The sequence below is a fragment of the Galleria mellonella genome, unplaced genomic scaffold, assembly GCF_026898425.1.
Source record: "Galleria mellonella isolate WM207_F2 unplaced genomic scaffold, CSIRO_AGI_GalMel_v1 utg718, whole genome shotgun sequence".
NCBI lineage: Eukaryota > Metazoa > Arthropoda > Insecta > Lepidoptera > Pyralidae > Galleria > Galleria mellonella.
This window is the reverse complement of record NW_026442143.1, coordinates 1,691,105-1,709,317: the sequence shown is the minus strand read 5'-3', so window position 1 is coordinate 1,709,317 and position 18,213 is coordinate 1,691,105. Positions and strand designations below refer to the sequence as shown.

At 31.0% G+C, this 18,213-nt stretch overlaps 1 protein-coding gene across 1 annotated transcript in view; it reads right to left on the bottom strand.

Moving 5' to 3' along the window:
* LOC113516144 (uncharacterized) overlaps positions 1-18,213 on the bottom strand; it is a 43,216-nt gene that overhangs the window by 15,718 nt on the left and 9,285 nt on the right. The window contains exons 2-3 of the mRNA XM_026900520.3: positions 1,916-2,145; positions 714-867 (exon numbers count right to left, since the gene is read on the bottom strand). Coding sequence (XP_026756321.2) covers positions 714-867; positions 1,916-2,145 — 384 coding nt within the window. The remainder of the gene's footprint in view (positions 1-713; positions 868-1,915; positions 2,146-18,213) is intronic.

Genomic DNA, 18,213 nt, shown 5'->3' with positions numbered 1-18,213 from the left:
TCACAATCACGTCGACAGATTGCAATCGGCGAACGAACACGACGTTCATTATAATGGTTACGAGCACAGAGACAGAACAATAATTATACATATACTTAGATATTGGAAAATAATTTGAGCAAAACTTTAATTCCATGTCATTTACGCAGTAGCAGTTTTGCGTACAAAAATATCTACTGTGCAAGTCTCATTGTCTATGAATATGTCAAGTTGTTTGGCGGGAAATGCAACAATTTTGTCTGGCGATTTTTAAGGTTCAGTCAGGAAGCCTTACTTAAGATTTGGCATTTACTATAAATTTATACTATTTCAATTAATTACAAGTTTATTAAAAAGGTCGTCTGTCCTTATGTAAGGATCATGGGATAGGATACTCATAACAAATTTATTTATGCTCCAAAGTGTATTTCTAAGTGCTACTAATGACATCATAATCAGTCTAGTCTGTCAGGGAGACATCTTTATTTGTTGGAGATAACCCTTCAGTATTCCATCTGGAAACTATCGTGTCCAGCTCCAAGTGAATTCATCACCTATCTACACATCTATCACTCCTCACTGGTGCATCTCCAGCGTATACCGTTAGCACAGACGGGGTTACCATTCCATTATCATCGATTTAAAACAGCCTTTCAGTATTACCATATTTTTACAGTATTGTATTACTTTTTCATAATAATATTTCTTGCATAAAATCTGAGAAGGAAACTTACAACTGCGTCAGGTTGTAATGCGTTGATGAACTCAGCGGCGATCTTCCACTTGTATATGGTGAACCAGGCCGTACCGGTGTATGTGTCACCAGCATTCAAGTACAAGACGGGAGGACCTTCGCCATTTAGTGCTTTTCTTCTGGCCTCCTTCACACTGTAATGTATAACAATCACTTAATTAGATACAGTCAACCACATAAGATATAAGAGGATCAAATTTGCAACATATTTGAGTAAAAAAGTAATTATGTATTCGTATTTGAGAGCGTTTTGTGCCTTATTATCATTCAAAGCGAAACTTTAGACATTGTAATAGGCGTGATTGAGTAACAAGCATCCAAAAATTCACAGCATGTTTCACAGAATCATTACATGGATTATTACAATTTGTTTTATACCATTGAAGTGGCAAACTAGCATACGGCCCACTTGATGGTAAGCGGTTACCGTAGCTTATAAACGCCTGCGGTACCAGGCACATTATGCGCGCGTTGCCGACTCTAAAGGAATCTTTTTATCCTTTTTTTGAAGAACTCCATATTGTAGTCTCTTGGAGAAACCATAGATGAGCTCATTCCATAACCTGAGTGTTCGTGGGAGGAACCATTTCTGAAACCGCGCTATACGCGACCATCCAGGCTCTAAGGTATGGGGAGCGAACTCCTTGTCGATGGTGATGCTATACGATAGTAGAAGGTGGCCGTGGGCATCATAAATGTAAGAACTATCGGAGAATAAGGTTTATTTCTCAAACAGTAAATACTGCGTGATGTGAACACTTCGCCAAATATTATTAATCTCTAGAAGATAGTTTAAGTACACTTTCTTCATCTTTGACAAATGGCGCCATTTTGGCAAAAAGTAATTATATAAAAATAAACAACTAATTTGCAATGGTAATTTATAGTTTTTAAGTTTTGTGAATTTATTTGTTATTATGATGTCCATTAAAAAGATCGTGTTCCACATACTTCTTTTCACAACTTTAATTGTGACAAAACTAGTGTTCTAAAAATTAAACTACTCAATTGATTTTGGTAAAATATCTATAGGACCAATCTGTAAGTATATACTTTTAGTAAAAAAAGAATTTTTGATATCAGTTTAGAACTATTAGAGTTATGAGGTAATAAACATAAAATATACAATCAAATTGAGAAACTCCTTCTTTTTGAAGTCAGTTAAAAAAAGATAGTACTTACACGTATGCTACCCTGGGGAATCCACCGTAGCACTTTCCAGCGTCTCTGTCAGCCGGAGTGCAAGTTCCACTGAGCTGTGACGTCTGTTCAAATCTCGCGTGCATATCATTATTGTGGAGTATTAGAAGCTCGAAGTTATCTCCGCTGGAGGCTGCCGGCGGCGACTTCACTATGCTGCTTGAGGATAATGTTGCTACGACCAAAAAGGCCGTTAATTGGATTAGCGGATTCTGGAACCGGAAAATGATGTTAATTAGGTATTATAATTATATGGACCTCAATCATTATCTATGTTGATAACGTAATAGGTATAATCGTATTTTTAAATCACTTTTAAATTTAGATTATATAAAACCTGTATTTACGGAATATTCATGCGTCCATGATAAATTACTTTGGTTTAGGATAATGATATATACAATGACATGATTTTTTTAAATAAAATGAATTAACAACTTTCATTGTAATAAAATTAATATAAAATCCATGCATTATATTAAATGAATTCACAAATATGTTTAATGTATTATTTTATATTAATCTTTTGAATTCGATTAAAAATTAACAAATATATAAAGTATTATAAAAATTCTGGAAATTTCATATTATACGTGTAACACGAATTCAACGAGCGAAAATAATCGATTTGTTGCACTCTACATTTTAGGAGCAATGCATTTTCATTAGTTTATAAAAATAAATATATTACGAATATCTTTTATTAATTAAATAATTAGGTGTTACAGTGAGTTTACTCATGACCGAGTTAATGTAGTTATCAAATATGCGTAAAAAAATTTTAACCTCCTGTGTACTAATCTGATGACAACCAGATCGATCGATTTATATGGATTATATTTATTTGGCGAAAAACTTTCTGATTTTTTTATTTATTTATTTGAATGGATGCTAAAAATTTTGATTTTATTTATTATTTACGTTACCTATGTACGTCGTCTTTTACATAAGTTAATTAATATATTAGAAAAATGTGAAACTATATAAAATAGCAATAAAAAGGTACTTAATATAATCTCAGTTTCTATATTAGTACCAAGTTAATTTCATAGTGTTTACATCAATCTAAACGTATCTATACAGTTTTTAGTTGTTGTTTAGAGACATCGGCTATTATTGATTTGAAGGCGAATTTAATTGATGACTCGCTATTTTAATTATTCGATACTTACGTCAAAGTGTATGTACTCTTAGTTACCTACTTAACTGCATCTCATAGGTATATTTAGAGTTGTGTATTATGGAATTATGTAGTGTCAGTTTTCATAGTAAACCACATCTAAGTATAACTTTAATAATTGACAATCCATATAATCCAACCCATTTATGTAAATTATTAGAAGAAGGATATTGCTCTATAATAATTGCCAGGAAATTAAATTTTTATATCTTTCATTGTGATTAATGAAATAGTGGAATAAACATGTTAGATTATCAGGAGCTACGGAATACTCCCGCCAATGAGTGATCAAACAAAATACCTTTGGTGTAAGGTATTTTTATTATACATCTTACTATTTTTAAATACAACATTACTTTTAAAGATGTTTGGTTGGACATTTCAAATACGATTAATTACATTTAAATGATTAAAAATTTGGTATTCTGAAAGAATGATCTTTCGGAATATCAAATTTATATACCAATAGAATATGAATCGTACATTGACACAAGATTTTTTTAAACCTGGGTAAATTATGGAGCTTTCTTTTTGAAACAAAATTTAGTTTTCTTTATCGATTTTGAAATTAATTAGGTTATACATAAAAGTAAATAAAAACTGCCGAAAAATATTTAAATTGCTTATTTTTAGTTTACAGTACATATTTATAAAATCTGCAAATATAGGTCAACATACATAGGTATATCTTAAATGTGTCACAAAAAAGGGATTTCCTGTATTCACTTATCACGGGAACACGAGATAACATATTAATGAAATGAGATATTAATAAAATGTACTAATATTTCTCTTCGCGACAGCTGTTGCGTACGATAGTAAACGGTATGAATTAACAAGACTATGAGGAAGTTTGGTAGAAGGTCATTCAAAGTTGGAAGCACATAAATTCGACAATTTATTTCTTTAATCTAAAAAAAAAATCTATTAAGACAATATATGAACGATAGAGAAAAGAGCTCTATTTTACTGAGTACATATTGAGTATCTTTATTTCTAGTTTTTAAGAGAGTAAGTACTATAGATATAATAATTAAATTGTATTTTATAAAAAACCTACTTTTATTGCGGCCGAAAACCACTTATTTTGTTTTAAAAACTAAATTACTGAGTCGAATTTGATAAAATTTCTATAGGGTTAATCTGTAAGCATATTCTTTTAGATAAAGAATGAATTTTAGCAAGTCAAGAACGTTTCTTCCACATCGGTTGTCGGTTCTTTGAGCTATGTGATCAGCCCATTACCACTTCAGCTTGTTTATTGTTTACCACGTCAGTTTGATTCTTCTGCGGATATCCTCATTTCGGATTCTATCACGCAACGCTGAGTAACTTGAAGCTTTTATATACGAGCAACCGAGTAGGATCATGTTTAGATCATTAGTGCTATGTAATCTTAGTACGTAGTGTTTAATATATCGCCTTACTTTATTAAACGATTTCATTTATATCTATGCTAATATCAAAGAGAGGACAAACGCAGTGTAGGATGACTAGATGGAGTGACAACCTGAAATGCATTGCACAGTGTCAATGGATGCAGGTGGCTCAGCACCGTTCTTTATGGTAGTCTATTGGGGAGGCTTATGTCCAGCAGTGGACGAATAATGGCTGAAATGATGGTGATGATTATAAAGAGGAAAGATTTGTTCGTTTGTAATGGATATATTTAAAAACTACTCAATTGATTTAAAAAATAAATAAATATATAAAGTTGCATTATCAGCGAGTAACTTAACTATATATTATTTTTGACAATTCTATCTATCCATGCGAAACCGAGTCCGAGTCGTTAGTATGAAATAAACATGATAGGATATTTATTTCAGGTACTTAATTAAGGAGCCACTTAAATGTCAAAAAAGTAGTAGATATAATGTAAAAAAAGAAAGGAAACCGTAATTAAACTTTGTCACTCATAGTAGTTTAATTAAATCAAAGTTTCTACAAGTTTATTGAAACTGTTTAATAATTTAAAAAATTTATGTCACTTAGTTTTTTTAATTAGGTATTTAATAATGCATTTTAGTGTTTAGCGAATCAGTGTTACTAGCTATTTTGTAAGATAGAACAGCTCAGTCAATGAATATTTAGATTTAAACATAGAAAGTTTCGTGGTCACACGGGGTATTCTTGCAACGTACTTGTATGATGATTAGAGAATGTAGGCGAAGCGAAAATACAACAGTAATTCAGGACAAGTGGTGTCTATTCGTCTGCTTCCGCGACGGGACGGCTAGTGACATTGCACACATTGTATCTACTATTGTAGACATGAAGTTGTCTATTACGTCGTTATTGAACTATCCATTTAAACTTGTTTCAAGGAAAGTAAAATAAATAAAAAATAAACTGATTAATCGGTTGAATATTTCGATTTATTACTAATTTTTTATTTTTAGAGAGTGTTTCTGTGATAATTTCAATAAAATATTTAGTTACCTTTTTATTAAAATTTAATTCAAACAAATTATTACTGGCAGCTTGGCTAATTGGCCTTTTTTATATAAAAAAAAGTCAAATGTATTTAATATCAAAGTATGTTTATATAAGCAGAAAGTTTAACATTGATTCGTATACTAGGCTGAAGCTATCCCGTAGAAAACGGGAATTGTATTACCAAATACATGCAGACATTAAAATAGGCTTTTAAGTAGTACAGATAACTGTTTACCTATAAATTTATACAAAGCAGTTGTTTTTACAATGTGATTTCATGACCAATAAATGAATTAGGATTTATGCAAACTGTAGGACGTGTACGGGTAAGTATATGTCATGCGAGAGAGTATATGTATATATGTATGTATACTTTTTATATTATCATTTTTCATATTCCTTTTAATATATAACATGTTTTTGACACCTTTTTTTTATAGTTTTTCCAAGAGACTACAGAATAGGGTTCTTCAAAAAGGGGATAAAGAGGTTTATGCAGGGTCGGTAACGTGCGTAATGCCCCTGGTATTGCAGGCGTTCAGAGGTTACGGTAACCATTTACCATCAGGTGGGGCGTATGGTTGTTTGCTACCTCAGTGGTATAAAAAAAGTTCAAGTATAGTTTACGTAATCTGCATTGGTTTCTTGTTCCCCCAATCACACAGATTATGTTTCTAATATTAGAAATATATAAATTTAAAAAATTTAGATATAGTAGTTAATTGATTGTAACGTACTCTGAAGCAGTATTATGAATGTAAATATCTAATTGCAAAATAAATATTTGACCTTGGCTCAACCGAGAATCAAACTCGGGGAACAATATACATATGTACCTATATACATACTATTAGTTGACAATTTCGTGAACTAGATTAAATATAGAATTAGATTACATAACTAACCTTTGTGTATATAACATTAATGGGATATAGAGTATAACATTAATGGGGGTATTAATATAAGTAATAAAAAAAAAACATTTTATGTATCACCTAGTCTATGAAATATCTAGTGCTTAGGGCACTAGATATTTCATAGACTAGATCTTTGCTAGTGCCTAAAATCATCAAGCCATTTCCAAGAACAAGAAAAAAGTATAAATAAAAATAAGTTTGCAAAAAAACTATTTTTACGAACTATCTTAATAATTGGAATGTTTAAGGATTCGTGTTCGTATTAAAGACATAGAAAATTAACAATCAAATATTTTTTTTTTAAATAATTATAATTAGATGTCATATTTTCATATTGTTTTTTTGTTTTCAAAAGTTCTTTATTTATCATAAGTGTTTACAAATATAATAAATTCCAGTGTACGTAAGCCTAGAATTTACAATCAGCCATAAATCGTTTGGCGAGTAATATACACTCCTTCAAACATTTAAAATAGAGATACAAGTATCTATAAATCTACACAACATAAAAAACTTACATTACATGATGTAACTTATTGATTATAATCATAAAATAAACACAAAATGCACATATTTGTAAATTATGCATTATAACAAAAAAAAAAAATCATACAATTATTTTGGGAGGGTAGTTTGAACCCAAATAGTACCAAGTTGGTAACAGGTAGCAGTAAGTAAGTAAAGTAAGCAGGTAGGTACCAAGCGGCAGGTATCAGCAGTCATGACTGTCGAGAACTGTGCGAACAATAGAAACAGAAATGGTGCGTGCCATCTTAATCCTTACTTCAGTATGCAAAAAGAGTGATTACGGTCTGAAGTAAAATATTATTCGAAGTTTAGAAACCAGTGATGGGGCAATTTATATCTTTTATATTTATCGATAAAAGGTAAATTGCTGGTTCGTGTTATACAGATCCTATTAATTAGTGGATTGTTGTGTTTTATATTAGATTTAAGATAAAATTTTTTGGATAAGTTATAAATAAATTGTCTAATAGTAGGAAAACTAATTCGAGTGTGGAGCGTAATTAAATTAGTATAATATGGTGTATTAAAAGCCTGTTTAAGGACTTTATTTTGAACAGTTTGTAACTTTTCTATATTAGAAACACTAGTATTACACCATACCGGGCAAGCATAAGTTATACAGGGTCGAATTAAAGTTGAATATATATGTAATTTAGTGTGAGGGCTTAGAGGTGACCTACGTTTTAAAACGCGATTCAATGCATTAATAGCTGTAAATCCTTTGATACGTAAATCATGAATATGATCATTCCAATTTAATTTCTTTGTTAATTTTAAGCCTAGATATTTAACTGAAGAACTCCAAGGAATATCGACACCATTTATATTAAGTTGTCTTTTAGGAATTGTCTGTCTTCTTGTAAATAATATTGCTTCTGTTTTAGAAGCATTAATTTTGAGTTTCCAAGTTTTGAAAAATGTAATGAGGAGATCGATTGAGAGTTGAAGTCTACTAATAACTAAGTCAAGGTCCCGGTCGGATGTAAATGAAACAGTATCATCAGCATAACAAGCTAAATTTGTACGCGTTTGTATGGGAATATCGTTTAAAAATAAAAGGAACAAATACGGGTCTAAATTAGAGCCCTGGGGAATCCCAGCAGGCATATGTTTTGCAGTAGATGTAAAGTTCAAGATGTGAACCCTAAAATAACGGTCAGTTAGATAAGATTGTATAATTTTTACTAACGGTAGTGGTATGCTATTAATAATAAGCTTATGTAGAAGTCCATTGTGCCAAACAGTATCGAAAGCTTTTTCTATGTCTAACAGAAACATACCTGTAGTATTATTTAAATTCAAATTATAAGAGATAATTTCAGTGACCCTAGCTAGCTGCTGAACGGTTGAATGTTTTTGGCGGAAGCCAAATTGTTCATTAATTAGTAAGTCCTCCGAAGCACGTGATAGACGATATAGTATGATAGACTCAAATACTTTACCTAAACAAGGTAACAAACTAATGGGTCGATAATTTTCAGGGCAACTGGTGTCTTTACCATGTTTAGGTATACCAATAATTTTTGCCGTTTTCCATTGAGATGGAAAGTAACCAAGAGCTAAGCAGCCGTTAAAAATCTTTGTCAAGAGAACAATGCACTTTTGTGAGAGATTTTTTATTAATATATTTGGTATATCATCCGGACCCGGCGATTTACGCGTCTTAAGCTTAGAAACACGTTTACGCACTTCTGATGGGCGTACTAGTGACTGAAAGCTATCAATTCTGTATTGATTCAGTACGGATAATGATTTAGTAACTTCGCTATCCATGTTACTATTCCAATCAAGCGTTAGTGACATATTAGAGGAGAATGCATCAGACATAACCTTACATTTATGCTCAGTGTCGGTTATTAAAGATCCATCATTCAATCTTAATGTAGGAATGGGTAGATCTAAAGTACACTTCTCCTGCTTAACAAGACGCCACAAGTCGCTACTGGGATTATCTACCTTTTTAAGTTTATTTGACCAAACATTATCGTTATACTCCGTAAGAGAATACTTAATTAAGAACTTGAGATGATTTATTTCACTATTAATCTTTTTGCGGTTCGTCGGGTCTTTAATTTTCAATGCCTGTCTACGGAGACGATTTTTCGCCTGGATTAGACGTTTGATACGCCGGGGTAAACTTTTATTAAGATCTGGATTTGTAATTGGAACTGTATCATCTCTCGCCTTTATTATAACATCTTGAAGATGTTTTATATTACAATCAATTTCATCTTTAGTGCGAAAGATACAGTTATTTAAAGTTATGTTGTTATCTAAGTACTGACGGAAACTCTTCCAATCAGCCTGAGAATAAATAAATTTCCTACTTACAATTCGGTTAACAGAGAAGTTTATATCAAAATATACAGGGAGGTGATTTGAAGAGAGAGCAAAAATAGTGCAGACATTATTGATATTATGGACGTTTTTACTCAAGATTAGATCAGGAGTAGACGGAGTCAACTCCGCTCGATAATGAATAAGAGTTGGTGCAGTGGGAGCATGGACTATGAAGTCACTTTGTGTCATAAGATCAAACAACCTTATACCATGTCTATTAACAGGACCAGAACACCAACAGTTATGCTTAGCATTAAAATCACCTGCCAATATAACTTTAGTACCTGAATTCAGTAGTAAGTTAATGTCTGCTGTTAACAGTTCGAGATTGGGTGATTGATAGACTGAGTAAACTAATAGTTTACCGTTTGGATAATTTATGGAAATACCGATAGCTTCTAGATTTATCGTATTTATTTGAGGTAGTAAACTATGTTCAATATTTCTTCTAACTAATATTGCTACACCTTGTCCTTTACCACTATTCCGTTTATCAAGACGATAACAATAAAAGCCCTTAATATTAAAAGAGGCACGTTCAGACAATCTAGTTTCGCACAGCGCGACTATGTCAATATCGAGATCGCTTACCACTAAGTCTGCAAGTTCCTGTCGCTTACTACGGACACCGTCTGCATTCCAATAAAGTACTTTGACTTTTTTAGACATATTGACCTAAATGTGACAAAATCAGTATAATTTTATCTGTCATCGTTTCACAGCTATTAAATTCTTGTTTAATAGACTTTATTATTTTTAATATATTTAAAATTTCCTTTGTGGTGGAATCTAGCATCTGATTTTGTACAGGATTTTTGGGTTGAGTCTTCTCTTTATTTTCAGTAAATACTGATGGCGTTATTAGACGATCAATCAGGTTGAAGTGATGAGACATTGGTTGAAGATTTAACTCTCTTAACTTTGGTTGATGCACTGATTTAACTGATTCACGCTTATTTTGAATTCGATCTATATATTTAAGACGAGCTTCACACTGGGAATAGTTAGCCGGGTGTTCTTTATGGCAGTTACAACATTTAGGTGGACACTCTTTATTTTTATTAGGGCATTCAGAGCTTGTATGTGATTCAGTACATTTAACGCATCGTACTGGCTTATTACAGTTGCGGCTTGCATGACCAAAACCTTGACAACGGAAACACTGCGTACCTAATTTCTTGTTTGGTTTATAGTGTTGAATTTCAACTACACAATTACAAAGGTATTTAATCTGCCGGAATTTGCTCATATCAGTTCCAGTAGGCAATTGAACTAGAATAGGCGGACACTGTACTGGCTTAGCAGTTTTAATAACAGAAACCGTAGCACCAGCGAATCCGGCCTCTTCCAAGTCTTTCGTAATATTTTCTACAGTATCAGCAGGTAATCCTTTGATGACAGCTCTAGGAAGTCTCTCATCCTTTCTAGTAAATGTATGAAAGGATATTCCATCTTTTAACAGTCCTTCTTTTATGTGTTGGTGAGCTTGGATCGAGTGACAGTGAATATTCACCCTATTCTTACCCTTGTAAAGCAGGTGAAAACGTTGATCAAATTTTTGAATTAATGTTGATATTGAGCTGTGTGTCCACTTGGACGATAATTCCATAATAATTGGTGGGATATGACCATATGTCTTTTTCTTAGTACTTGATTTTCTTGGAGTATCTGTCGTTTCTTCACTACTATCCACTGTAAGTTTTCCAAAGCGGTTGGAGACAGATGTAGTAGCATTCTGTGAGAATACTCTTGAAAGAGCAGTTCGTTTTGGTTGTTGCCAATCTTCATCTTCCCGCAGCCTCTTCCCAACTAGGTTCGGAGTTGAAGGAGAACGTGTAATAAATTTATCCATATTTATCGATATAGACAAAATGTTTGTCCATCACTAGTATACAAATAAATGCAATAGATTTATTATGAAAAAAAAGAAAACGAAACGTGCGCTTACACTGACTGCAAACGAGCGAATGATTTTCATATTGTGCTGTTTTATTTTGAGAACAATGTCAGATTTAAATGACTTAAGTGTACTTTCTGTTTTCGGCTTCAGGAAAACTTGGAAACGAACTTTTCTTAACTTATTATATACTTACGAATAACTTTATTGTGAATACAATAGAATAAATTAACTAAGAAGACTTATTGGAGTACGAAAAATTAGATAAAATAAATTCCGAGTTGATTCCAAAAGTATTAATTATTATGCAAAGTTGGCATCATTTCTGCTTACTGTACTTTTATACGTTTTTTTTTAAATATGTATAATATATGTTTGGAATAAGCAATAAAAGACATTATAGTCTTTCTTATCGTCTTTTTTCATTCAAAAGAAAAATAGACAAATTAGTATTGCGAAGAGAAATTAATAAATAAATATGCGATAATGTATAGGTATAAATAGTTATTACAAAAAAAAAATTAAAGAGAAAAATTTCTTGAAACTTGACATAATTAGTTTAGGATTACTTTGACTCCCCAATAGAGGAGGCCTATATTCAGTAGTGGACTTGACTTCACCATTCTTCTTTCTGTCATCTTGACAGTTATCTTATTAATTCATATATTTGTTTATTTTACTACTTATTCATATATTTACTAATTGTGCCAAATATAGAAAAACAGATTATAAGTATAGTGTTCACAAAACGCATTTGAGATTTCTTTTACTGATCTTGGCAACGTTATTGGTTATTTTTACACGTTTTACACGACGAAAAGTAAATTACATTCGACTATTACTGTTAAAACTTGTGTCGATTGTCGACGTAAAAAACTGCGAGTTTGTTGAACTCGGCAATATTCTGGCTGGCTATTAATTAGGATTCCTTTACACGCACCGCTGCACCTGTATTTCTCGGAAGCTTATTAAGGGCGGTCGAAACAGTCACAAAAACTTGTTGCCCTTAGTATCTTTAGTGATGTGCCGAATCAAGTTGACTCGAATATCTGCTGGGTACTCAATATACAACGTTCGGAAACAACACGATACTATGATACGAATACAGGATTAGAGTATTTGCAGTACTAGAATATTAGTCGCATGTTTACCGTATTTTTTTTTACTGATTCGTGGTTTGATTATTTTATCTTTAATTGCCAAATATATGTATAACTGAGTATTTATTATATTTTTTAAAAGTAAGCTTCACGTATCAATTAGAAAAATACTTCAATCTCATCAAGTTCTTGATAACCTATACAAGTATAAGTAATAAGTCTGAGTGCACAGGCTTGAGTCAGGATTCGATTCTTTTTTAACGAATACCAAAATAATCGAATACAAAAAATGAATGAATTAATTAATTTTATTGCAATAAATGTGGTACAATAAGGTCATATGGTAGTATTATATTGGTTTCACATATTTTGTCATTACTGACGTGCAACAGTCATTGCATAAGTTATGACAATTTTTTTTTAATATGTTATAATATAATAAAATAACATGTCAAATTTGTAAACGTTAATTGTACAGATATGATAATATAATAATAATTGTAATATAATTATACAGAAATGTCAATCTTTTATAATGTGTCAATGTTTTATATTTTGTAAATATTCCTGGACACTATAGTAACACTTATTTACTAGCCATTTATGTAGTTCTTTTTTTAAATTTATTTCAGTTTAAGTTTTTAAGATTTGTTGGCAGTTTGTTATATATTAATATAAAAATTAAATTAAATATAAAAAGTGCGGACTCTTCACATCACTAGTATCCGTTCTTTTTTTTATTTTTTGTAAAGGGACCTTTTTTGATGCATTAAAAAGAATATTGATTCTTTCATAATGTTATATAATAGTAGAATCTGTGACCGATAAGAAGGTTTTTCTCTGTCTACCTGAGATTATAGTCGTGAACATATTAATCAGTAAGCAATATCATCAATGATTAATACTGGATACAGGTCTATTCATAAGAAGATGATACTATGTATATGTATGAGCATTAAAATAAGTATAAGTTCTTATATTACAAAATCATGTAATGTTAATTAAATGACATTGATAAAGATTTCTACAGGATCGATTTTATCGGATACGGAGGTTAGTTTTAGGAGTGTCGATCCATAATGGGTACCGTGGGTGTCACAGTGTATCCTGTGACGCCCATGGATCTGTTCATGTTCATAAGCAAAAATCTTTACTCTGCAACAGACGGGCCGTCAATTAGTTTGTCATTTCAAATGTGTCTGTCAAATAGGCAAACAATATTTTAGCATCTTGCGAAACAATCGCTTATAACGTTCGTATCGTATTCTCATCGTAAAGATTGTATATGAAGATAGCCGTATATCGATGTTCGGTACTTACAATGCTGGTACCTATTCGGCCACATTTCCGTTTCTGTACAGTGAATTTTTATTATTTTTTGATCGCAGATAACCGTCTGAAGGAAAATCTATGTGATGTCACTGAATACTTAATATGTTAGTCTTAGATGGAGCTTAGATTATTTAGATGGAGTACTGAGTGCCAAAAAACGTCTGTAAAACGGTCAGTCAACTTTTGGCAGACGTAATTCGTGTCACGATGTTTGTTAAGGCTTATCTCGTTAATCTTAATAAGCACAGTAAAGGGAAGCGAATGTTACAATAGTAACGCGGTATACCAGTCCCATTGCTAGCAATATACCTTGTCAGGTCGAACTCCCCGTGGCCCCCCTGGAAACTATCGTGCTGAATTCCAGGTGTATTCATACGATTGGCTAACTGACCAGCTTTTTCATTCTCACCTATCATCTTTCACTGGTGCTCCGGCAGGGTATACCGTTAGGGCAAGCAGAGTTACCATTCCATTATCAACTATTAAAAGAAAATCACAGTGTACTCTCTGTTCACGTCTATAGGCGACGTTTATCACTTTCCATCAGGTAGTCGTCAGCTGTTTGCCTCTGTAAATTGCATAAAAATTCTCTGAAACAGTTTAACAGCTTTTAATTAAATTTTGTAAATGTATATTGTTTGGGTATGAGATATATGGTAGATTTTTTTTTAATAAGTGAATCGACAAAATAAAGTTTGTCGATTTAGCAAGTATTTTTATAAAATTTCATCAAAGTTTTTTTAGCATCGATGCGTGGATGAAAAGTCACACACGTATTGCACGCGATGTTACATGAATCGCATAGCTATGTATATATGTAGTATATTAATATTATAATATAAAATGACTTTATCACACATAATATATATATATATATATATATATATATATATATATATATATATATATATATATATATATATATATATATATATATATATATATATATATATATATATATATATATATATTTTAAACACACAAGAAAAAAAAATAAGCTGAATACTGATACACAGTTTTATCAACGCTTACCTTAAATTCTAACTTCCTCATATGATGGATAACGGAAATATCATATATTATATTACATAATCTTGAAAATTTCAGGAAATCGTTTGATCATCAAACGATTTCCTGAAATTTTCAAGAGACTTAACTAGTTTCGAACAGGCGTAGTTCACATAGTTAGCACCTAATAGAATATTTATGATTTTACTTTTATCTGTAACCTTTGAAGTTTGTTAGATAACTGTTACAGACGATAATATGCTAAATGAGCCGATATCATGGTCGTATTGATATTGATAATTATTAGGTTGGCAATTTAAAGACAATAAAATTAAAATTTAATTAAACATTCCTATAAAGATATGTGGTAGGTTTACTTCTAAAATTAATTAAGAACGGTCATACTATATTAATATGTATGTTTATTTTATGACTGTATATATGAATTTATATGTATATATGTAATTTTTCATATCACTCAATCTGTAATCGAGTATCTCTGCATATGTTAAAGAACGCCTATAATATTAAGCCTCGCCTCGCCTTTTGTACCAAATTTTATAGTTAATAAATTTTAAATAAATAAATATTGAAACGAAGCAAGGTCAGATTTATCTTAATATTTTTCAATAATTCTGAATAATTATTTAAAAAGTGCTATGACTACGAACCAAAACGTCAATCTCTTAAATCACGTAAGATTTTTATTAACCTATTTTTAATTTAGATGGAAAAATATTTAGAAATTTTAAAATTAAAATATTTTTATACGTAACTTAAAATAGCAGATAAGTAATATGAAGAGTAGTATTAAAATATTTAATATTAGATTTATATGCATAATGTTCGATAATTAAATTGTTAGTTCGTTATCAGAGGATTATATCAGGGATATAGAAAATTCTTTTAGTATTTAAAAAAATAAGAAAGAAAGAAAGAAGAAAGAAAGAAAACATTTATTGACAACAACAAAAAGTTACATACATTATGAATTAAAAAAAAAAACTTTACATTTATTATTGCCAACATGGTCACCACTCAGCATGTGCTGCAGCAATTTAATTGCTACAGCGCTGATATTCTGTGGTGCCCATACGTGACATTACGAACGACGACAGCAAACATACGCATATATATATATATATATACACACATACACACACATACATACATATATACATATATATATACATACACATATACACACACATATATATATATATATATATATATACATATACATATATATACATATACATACATACATACACATACACACACACACACACACATACATATACATACATACATACACTTAACTGACAAGATATACCCATATAGATATGTACAACAATAATACAATAACAATACAACAACACCATATTATACAATGAAGCAGCAATGTTATGCAATCACAAGGAGCTACATGCTTTTTGTAGATTTAAATAATAGTTTTTAGCATATTTTTTAAAAGTATAAGTTGTTTTTAAATTTCGTATGGGAGGCGGGAGGTCATTCCAGATCTTGGAAGCTGCATAACATACATAAAATAACAAATAATGTAGACGTTATCATATTGACATCTTAGGCAAATTAGCGGTGACCTTTAAGAACTAACTTCACAGGCTACGATGACATTGAAACATGCAATAATTTGCGGCAAATCATCCTACTTTACACAAACCAGTTAAGAAAGTCGGAATGGTCTTAGTTTTCCTCAACTTCTATTAGTCAATCGACGTGTTCAATTGCAATCCAATATAATAAAGTAAGTAGTAAGCAAGGATTATATTTATTTATTTATTAAATTTTTTGATCATCAATAAGATTTATAAATCATGGAATTATCATGACTGCATGGCAGATTGCGTGCCAATTTTGCCGTTTTGATAGATGTGGATAAATTATGATTAAGTAAAGCGATTTTAATTGTAAGTACACACATTTATAACAATATGTCGGACGTAAATATTAGTATAATGCAAGTATTTGAATTTAGAACGTCAAATCACATGACTGCTAGTAGAGTTTGCAAAGAAAAAACAACAGTTTCAATAATCATTACAAAATTAATATGGAACTAATACGACGAAATAAAAAGTTGACTCGCTTTTCTCGAAGTATTTGTATGGAGACAAATGGTAAAACTATTAAAGGAAATGAGAAGCTCCTTCTGTTATAAGTTTGCAAAGTTTAAGTGACCAAAGAAGATAATTAAACTTATATGTAAATCTTATATTATTAATATAAAAAAATTATAACTAGATGATGTCTGTACATAGGAGATATTTGAGAAAAATTAATATCAAGGGTCTCAATGATATTAATAGATGTTAAGGTAATAAATTTAGAAATTTAGTTTGGCAGTCTGTATGTCACAAAAAGTACTGCATCAAAATGAACGCGGTTTTCTAAGTTATATTCCTGAAGGTCTAATTTAAAATCCAATAAAATTTTATTTTGATGCGCCATCTAAAAGTGGTCTACCTATTTCATTAGTTTTCTTATCTCTGAAATATGTACAAACACATATTATATTAATCATCATCATCATCCTATCAGTTGTTAACCGTCTACTGCTGAACATAGGCCTCCCTTATAAGCAAAATTTTGCCACGCTTGGCGGGCGGGTTGGCAACCGCAGTTAGGCTTCAGCGATTTTTTAAGAGGGACGCTGCTATCTTTCTCTCGACCATTTAGTCGCCTTTTACGACACCCACGCCAAAGGAAGGAGTGATGCATTCTATTGCCAAGACCACACGGCAAATATTATACATATTTAAAGTGTTTACTAAGTATTTTTTACAATATTATTAAAAATGTATACATTTAAAACGACACGTGATAATCTTATCATAAATCGTGAAAAACTGATTCTTAATCCCATAAGTCTGTGTTTATTACTGGTTATTGGTAATGAAATGATCTTGATAGACGATAACCTCAATATTATCGATGCATGACTCTGATGATGTTGATACAAATAAAAAAAAAATAAGTAATATTCAAAGAAGTATGCGTTTTTAATTTCGATAATTAAATGCTATTTGAGTGATTTTGTTGTGAATTTTGAACCGTTATTGATGATTAATTTTGTGACTGCTATTGATTAGTGTCATTATTGGTTTTGTAGTATAAATATGTATTTGATTTATTTGTATATTTGGGTTTTCAATGATTAAAATGTTTTTTTTTTTGCTGAGCAGAGTGTATTTATTACTATGTATTTGATGACCTAAAAATTATAGCTAACTGCCAGCCTTCGCTTCGCACCGGTATACTAAAATGTTTAATTTTTCCTTACGATTTTTCAAATATTATCATTCATATAAATGTTGTCCTGAAAATTTCAAACATAACACAAAATACCTGGGGCAATAAAAATAAAAAAATACAATCAAACTGAAAACCTTTTCCTTCTATGAAGTCGGTTAAAAATAATAAATCAAATAGATGCAGCTCTGAAATGATGAGCTTACATACGTATATATTTTATAATTTTTTTTTGTATACCTACGATATAGTGATAAATAATAACA